Raw genomic sequence first — 8262 nt, 5'->3', positions numbered from 1 at the left:
ATTACCAATCAACCACTAAACGATTGGTAAAAAAAGAATTTAAAATTCCCAACAGTCGAAGTGTAGGCGCTAAAAAAAGTTAAAAATTTGTTGACAATTAATTCTTTCTTTTTAAAACGCGAAACTACCAAAAGGTTTCAATGCGGTACCAAACATTGCCAATCAATCGCCAATCGATTTAAAAAAAAAAACTACCACAGTCAAAGTGGGGGGGCTAAGAAAAGATCAATGTTTTTTCGATTTTCTAAAGAGACGCGCAACCACCAAAAGTTTTTAATGCGGTACCAAACATTGCCAATCAATCGCCAATCGATTAAAAAAAAAAACTACCACAGTCAAAGTGGGGGGGCTAAAAGAAGATGAAAAATTTGTTTTTGATTTCCTAGGAAAACGAGAAACTACCGAACGTTTTGAATACGGTACCAAATACTACCAATCAACCACCAAACGATTGGTAAAAAAAAATATATCAATAATCCACTTGGGGGGGCTAACTTTGTTGAGGTGATATGGTACTCGAGGAAAATAAGGTAACTGAACAATTATCTTCTGTCGTGTTTGTACATTCTATTTTACCGATAGTGGAGATTTTATTATTCGATTTTATTGTCACGCGTTGTAGAATATTTTCCTTTAATTACTTTTTTATAAATAAAAACTGAGATATAATAACTTCAAATATTAACATAATAAAAATTTATTTTATTAATATTAATAATTTTTTAATTTACATTTGAATATCTATGAAAATGGAATTATTCTTACATAAAACAAAAACCAAATTTTGTTCGTTGACACCATCTACATAGAACAAAAACCTCTAATAGGTGATTTGAATACTCCATTAGATTTCTATATAACTTTCTATAAACGTCTGCTAGACATTTATGTATAATTCCACGTTTCATACTTCTATTCGACGTATTCATAGATATCTTTTAGACGTTATATATAAATTATAACTATAGATGTGTCATGGAGATTCGATAGATAAATAATAGACGTTAACTTAACGTTTTATAGATTCTTTATTGATATGCGCCTTATTAGTAATGATTAAAAAATTAAACAATTATTATTTATAAGTTGTTGCATGCATTAAGATATATAGAAGCAACAATTTATAAATAATATTTTTATTTGCAATTATTACATAAATAAAAATGAGTAAATAAGTTTACTTATTTTGCTTCCTCATAGAGAAACCTTATTAATTCGTTTTCGTAAAAAAATTTTTTTTTAGTTTACAATGTTCAGAATGTTCTAAAATGTAGAAAAATCGCATTTTTTTTTAATGGTCGTGTGCGTGCGTGCGCGTGCGTGTATGTGTGTATGTGTTTGTGTGTATAATACGTATACGAATTCCCTGAAATGTCAAACGGAGGAGGTTAATCAAATAGTAACTTTTTAAATACCATCAGTCTCATAAGAATTTTCTTTTTTACCGAGAATGCTAGTGAGTACAATATCCTAAATCGGAACGTCTTAAAGACGTCATATCATAAGATAATATTATTCCACATTATATCCTTCCACAAAATTTATCTTTGAGAAAATTGATATAACATTAAGGGGATGCTGGAGCCGTCTGTTTTACCGGCATTTTTTGTCGGCACGTAGCGTCGTATTAATTTGACAGAATTAAAAATCCTTCTCCAGAATTGCAGTACATACATTAATGATTCGGGGGAACTCCGATTTTATATAGAAAACGAGAAAAAATTACGGAAGTACAGATTTCCTTATCCTACTTTTATCCCAATATGGCGTCTCGAGTTGCGGCGAGCTGTCAGCTCGTCACAAAATGTATTTCATATAAGAGATATACCATTGGTACGAACGCGAAAACAAGTTCCCCCGAATTGCACAACAAGAAAAAAACATCGATAAACCCTCCAAATCAAGATTTGGAAGCGTAATATAAAAGTATAATGTCGATGTGCATCGTGCGTATGTGTGCGTGCAATGTAGCGTGCTATCCTTGTCTATATCTTTGTCTATACAAGGACAGATATATTAGTCGATAACATAGAAAATGGTAATTTTGTCGGTTATACAGACGGCTCCAGCATCCCCTTAAGGATGTTTTGGCTATATCTTCAAAACAGTAAGAAGTCGATAAATGAGATTGTTCTTTTAGTCTTCCTGAAAAAGTTGAAACGAATCCATCTAAACGGGGTTGCTGAGTTATAACAATTTTAAGGATGTATTGGAGGTATTTCAAATATATTCAGAAATGGCTGAAATTTTGAAATGTTTCTTTTGAATTAAATTAAAAATACTCTGTAAGTGATTTACTAAACGATTTAAGAATTGTTTAAGTTTAAAATTGGTAAAATCAACATTATCCCGTATGGAGATCCAACATTTTTGCGGTAAATATAAATAAAACCGGTGAGATGTTTCTAAAACGTTTTTTATAAACATACATCATAGACATTGTATTTTAAGTTTCAAAACTTTTTGCTAAAATTTTTTTATTTTTTAATTGTTTAGACAATACTAATAATGTCAAAAAACCATACTCAAACTGTTAACGGTAATCCTTTCTAACATATAAACAATTTTGAGTTGTTTGACGTACATGCAAAGTCTTCATTTTAGTAATTTCTTATTGAAAGCTAACTTTTGTCAGGGATTGTATAATCAGAACATCCTTAAACTTATACTATAGATAAACAAAAATTTTTAGGAACACATTAGAACAAAATTTGACATTACAACTCATTGTCAGTGAAAACTGAGTTCAGTTATCTTGAATAGTTTTCAAGTGTTCTTAAGAAAGGCTTAGAATATTCCACCACACTTGCACTTCCTCTATATTGCACATACACCCGTCAGCGTATACATACATGTATATGTACGTGATATACTGATAACATTGCAATTTATATTATCAGTAATTTCTTACGATAAAATACTAATTTTACATCATACGCAGAAAACCTCTTTTCTTTCCAAAAGTTTAATACGTTACTTGTATTCGGCCGCAGTCGCCCGAAGCTGATTAGAAGATTCAAACGAAAAACATGAATACCATAATACCATAATACATGTAATCCGGATATTAAAATTGACGAAACGGCGTTTATAATATTTCTCAACCTAACCAACTGCTGACGTAGTAATAACAGTTCACGAGTTATTACTAATTTAAGATCGTGACAACGCGCACGGCTGACACTAGTTCTCGCGTAACTGCATATGCATCACTGAGACCCCGATAAATGCGCATATAATACGCACATTGTGCGTGTATTGCATCAATTGTTAATGATTTTATTATATTTTCTCAAAAAATATAATAATATAGATAACGTCCAATGCTTATATTTATAACAAATTACAAGAAAATATAAACTAAAAATGAAAGTAACTTGAACTAAGAAAAGAAATTGTCTCAACAACCTGAAAAATTATTTTTTAAAGAAGCAAAAATTTTGTAGATATATCAAAATTTTTGTGTTGTTACAGGGCCAATAAAATGATTCGTTATTCTAACAAAATAATTTAGTTAGCCGCCACAAAGCACTGCCACGGAATGACCGACGCTCGCACGCTCTAGCGTTACTGAGGAGTGGGGTGAAGCTGCTTTGTTAAGGTGCGATTTCATTGACGCTAGAAACCAACGGCAGCGTCAAGAAAATGTAGTGGGGGAAAAAGTTCCGTTGAATTTTGCGGTACGCTAAAAAGTTGAGACGGTCTGAACTTTTTCCCCCACTACATTTTCTTGACGCTGCCGCTGGTTTCTAGCGCCAATGAAATCGCACTTTTACGCATGACAAGTATTGACCCCAAAAGTCGAAAATAATTTTTAAAATGTCTTCTACAATTAGCAAATTATTTTCTTCTCTGTACAATTAATTATTGTTTGTTAAAAAATATGTTAATTATGTTAAAATTTGTCAGATCAACAATAGTGCTGTGTTAAACCAATTAATAAACTTCAGCAAAATAATTCAGTACAATGAACAATTACGTTTTGTTCATTTATTTAAAAATGTCTTTATTTTTATATACTATTTTGCCAATAAAACAAAATAAACAAAATAATTGGTCAACAATATTGTTTTGTCGATATTGCAAACCAATTTTTCTAGGTAAAGAGCAATAAAATGCGATAAATGTTTGCGCGATACAAATATTCACTCTTATTGTAAAGAATTAACGGTACCGTCTCTATTCATGCTGTATTACAAGTGAAAGTTACATAAGTCATAAAAACAAGTGGAAGTTATATAAGTCATAAAAAACGATGATCTTGATCACGTCGAGTATACTCGTCTAAACAAGTGCACATGCTTATCAATTTTTTTCATTTCTTTTTAGCATCATTAATCATTTGATTTGTGCATTGGATGATAATACATCATAAATAACTCTTATTGTACACTTTAATCATCTTTAAAAACGTTGAAAAGTTTGAAAGTTAAAAATGCGATAATATTTTTACGAATACAACTATATCGTAAAATTATGTATTTCGCACAAGATTTTCACGGTTCTCTCTTCTCCAAGCCAATCCAGAATCCGCCAACAGGTTGCAGTGTAAACTCTTTTTTAGTATATACAACTGGTTCGACGGTTTTTTCTACTGTCTTGAAAGTAAACTTTTGCAAAAGATGAGCTATCAGAATCTTAGTCTCCATAAGAGCAAATCGATTGCCGATACACTTTCTAGGCCCGTGACCGAATGGCATATAAGTGTACGGTACAATGTTGTCCTTGTTCTCCTCGCTGAACCTTTCGGGATCGAACTTATCCGGGTTTGGAAAATATGCTGGATCGCGATGTAAAGCATAAACGGGAAACATCAATACGTTATCAGGTTTGACGATCACATTTTTGCAGCCTGGTTGCGACGGAGGTAGTTCGTATTCCTTAGTGCAAAGTCTATCGATGAAGATCACCGGTGGATACTTTCTGAGAGTCTCGGAAATCACCATGTCCATGTAAGACATCTTCGATAGCGACTCGTAAGAAATCTCACCGTTTCCTTCGGCAAGATGCTGCTGTATCTCCTCGCGCAGGCGATCCTGAATATTTTGATTAACCGCCAGTTCGTGAGCAGCAAAGCACATCAGAGTCGAGGAGGTATCGAAACCAGCAAAGAAAAAGATGAAAGCTTGCGAAACGATATCATCCAATGTCATTTTGGACGCACTGGCACTGTCCTTGTTCCGAGCCTGCATTAGCAAATGAATCATATCCGGTCTGACGATATCTTGTGTTTCGCGCGCGTTAATGGTTTCCCCTACAATCTTCCTGAAAAATTTGGACGTAGCCGCCGGGAAAAAAGTTAGACCTATTAATTTAGCGAGCCATGGACACGCACGTAAAAATATGATCTTAATAGTTACTAGTAGCCCGGAAGAAAATTTGGTAGCCTCAATTCCTCTTATATAGAATTCATTGTCTCGATCTTTCATAGAATTCACACTTATGCCAAAGGCTGCCGTAGCAATTACGTCATTGGTGTATCTTCTAAAGACCGCCTTCGTTTCGATCGTGTGACAGAGCTCCGGATGGTTGACCAAATAATTGACGAAGTCGTGAGAACATTTTGATATCAAATCGAACATGAACTTCATTTTGCTGGCGGTGAAAGAGGGGCTCAGCGTATTCCTCATTTCTTTCCAACGATTTCCGCGTAAGGAGAAGATGTTCTTGCCAAACAGCGGTTCCACTTTTTCGTCAACGAAGGTGCGATGATCCGGGAAATGTTCAAAATCTTTCACCATGATGTCTTTAATCAGCTCGGGGTCGCGCAAAATTATGGCAGGCGTAAAAAAATCCACCCCTCCAAAATATTTAGCGTTTGGGAAGTAACGGTATACATATTCGCAATAGTCGGCGAATGTGATGTAGCCCAAAAACACTTTCCAAACTGTTACAAAAGACGATAGCGAATTTGGCAAATAAGGTACGCCCTTATTCTTCCAGTAAAAATACGCGTGATGCAGCACAGAGACAATTTTCAGAACGCCAATGACGACCAGAGTAATCAGTAATAGCACAAAGGTCGAAGCCATTTTGATGCGATGAGATAACAGACTAACGAGATACTTCGTCGGACGTGGCGTAGAACGTTGTAAGTGCGTACGTAATAGCGCTTCTGAGTAATACGTGAAAAAACCAAGATAGAAGGGGGGAGAAACGCTTCTCGGACTCGTATCATATTGAGATTTGCGATAATACATGACGTATCACTTGTCAGTAATTACACAAAATAAGCTGTGCGATTTAAATTCGCACAACGACATTCTTTAATATTATAACTTCTATCAAAGTCAATCATTAATAATTCCATTTAAAAAAATCTATCTCATATTTCCATAAAAACTGGATTTCAATACAAAAGTTATTGATGATTAAATAATTAAAAAATTACCTAATTGACATTAATTCATCATACGCTTGCTATGCTTATATACATACATATATACATATCCCAGGTAGCAGAGTGACGTCTTTATATATATCTATATATATATATATATATATATATCTATATATATATATATATATATATGTAGGTCTAGAGGTATGTTCCGGGACTGTTTACGTTTTTTGAAATGTACAGTCCTGGAATATAACGCATATATATGTAATCAGATTCAAAAAATTGTCCCGAAACGTGCCGTAGGACATGAATTTTTTCCAGGACAGTCCTGGAAACTGCCAAATGTCCTGGAATATACCGATGTAAAAAATAAAAGTCCCGGAACATACTTCTGGACCTACATATATATATATATATATATATATATATATATATATATATATATATATATATATATATATATATATATATATATAGACGTTATTCTACTACCTAGAATATATATATATATATATATATATATATATAATATTAATGTATATTATATGTACATAATGGATTTAACATCCGAGATAGAACTCCGGTAAAAAAAAATGTATATTATTATTACAAAATATATCCATGTAATATGTTTTTTTTCTGTTGTATAATCTCTGTGTGTATAATAAGTAAAAAAATTAAAAAGTAATAAAAATGATATTTTTTGCAATGCTTTTTTATTAAAAATGAAGTTTGAGGATATGAAAAAAATTGCTTAATGCCTATTTCTAATAATTTAATGTTCTAATTAATCATATATAAATGTAATAAACGTATAAATTATGATTTATAATTATATACAGAATATTATATAACCAAATCACAATTTTACTTTTTATAAAAAAGAAAAAATGCAAAAATTATTTTCCTAATTACTTCAATTACTTTTTTTTTACTATTTTTGTTTCCTCATAGAGGAAGCTTTGTTTTGGGGAAAAAATTTTTTTTCAAGCATCTTTGGCAAAGTGTTTAGAATGTTTTAAAACGTCGAAAAATCACTTTTGTACAAAATGTCTGTATGCGTGCGTGCGTGCGTGCGTGCGTGCGTGCGTGCGTGCGTGCGTGCGTGCGTGCGTGTGTGTTTGTATGTATGTATGTACGCTTTTGTTGTTTGTTTATGCTCTAACTTCCGTAATTTTTTATATATTGAGATACATTTTTTTTAATCGATAGAGTATCATGTAAGGAAGGTTGGGATTGAATTTGGCGATGATCGGTAAAGCGGTTCTTTTTTAATAAAATTTAGAACTTTTGTAGAAAAGTTTGTGGTTGCTCTAATTTCCGCAAATTTTGAGATATCGGTTTATTTCTAATTTTATTATATTTTTAAATCCTTTCTACCCCTATTTCATATATAATTCTTTAAGATTAGGTTGATTAGACCCAGCTTTATACGCGATCAAAGGTCCATGTGCAAAAGTCCATATATGGACCATGTAATGTAAAAATTAGTAGGGATCATTTTAGTAAAAACATTAATTATTTAACCCTTAAATGCCACACCTCTCAAGAATCTCGTAAATGACATGAGGGGTCTAAAAGTCCCCAGCATGAAAAATGTCTCCTTACTCATTGATTTTTTAATCTTTAGTTATGAAAATTTTTTTTAATGTTGTTCAAGGCTTAGAAAAGAGAATAAAATGCTTATATTGTTAAAATTTCAATTTCAACATAGTATAAAAAATTAAGTAAACTGAGTACTGCTAAGTGTACAAACGGGTAGGTCAATCACTCAACTATCATCAATGGAAGCATGAGCTCCATTTTTGGCAAGAACATTTGAAAACATTTCATTCTAAAGGGTCTGGGGTCCGCTGTACCCCACGGAGCATTTAAGGGTTAATTGATTTTTGTAATAGTATAACAGGTATTAGTATAAC

At 32.5% G+C, this 8262-nt stretch overlaps 2 protein-coding genes across 2 annotated transcripts in view; one reads left to right on the top strand and one right to left on the bottom strand.

The window, feature by feature from the left end:
• Nucleotides 1-3488, top strand: part of LOC139810986 (VWFA and cache domain-containing protein 1-like) — a 6118-nt gene extending 2630 nt beyond the window's left edge. Inside the window, exon 6 of the mRNA XM_071775002.1 lies at nt 3475-3488. Within this exon, the coding sequence (XP_071631103.1) occupies nt 3475-3488 (14 nt within the window). The remainder of the gene's footprint in view (nt 1-3474) is intronic.
• Nucleotides 1424-6097, bottom strand: LOC139812194 (cytochrome P450 9e2-like). Its single transcript, XM_071776854.1, has one exon. The coding sequence runs from the start codon at nt 6030-6032 to the stop codon at nt 4497-4499; it is 1536 nt and encodes a 511-aa protein (XP_071632955.1). The 5' UTR covers nt 6033-6097; the 3' UTR covers nt 1424-4496.
• Nucleotides 6098-8262: the final 2165 nt, after the last annotated feature.

Source organism: Temnothorax longispinosus, chromosome 1 (genome assembly GCF_030848805.1).
Source record: "Temnothorax longispinosus isolate EJ_2023e chromosome 1, Tlon_JGU_v1, whole genome shotgun sequence".
NCBI classification, from domain to species: Eukaryota; Metazoa; Arthropoda; class Insecta; order Hymenoptera; family Formicidae; genus Temnothorax; species Temnothorax longispinosus.
The sequence above is the reverse complement of the archived record's forward strand: the minus strand, read 5'-3'. Positions and strand labels throughout refer to the sequence as shown.

Bases quoted from the DNA above. Each gene is read 5' to 3' on its own strand.
- LOC139812194 (XM_071776854.1), bottom strand. From the start codon at position 6,032: ATGGCTTCGACCTTTGTGCTATTACTGATTACTCTGGTCGTCATTGGC.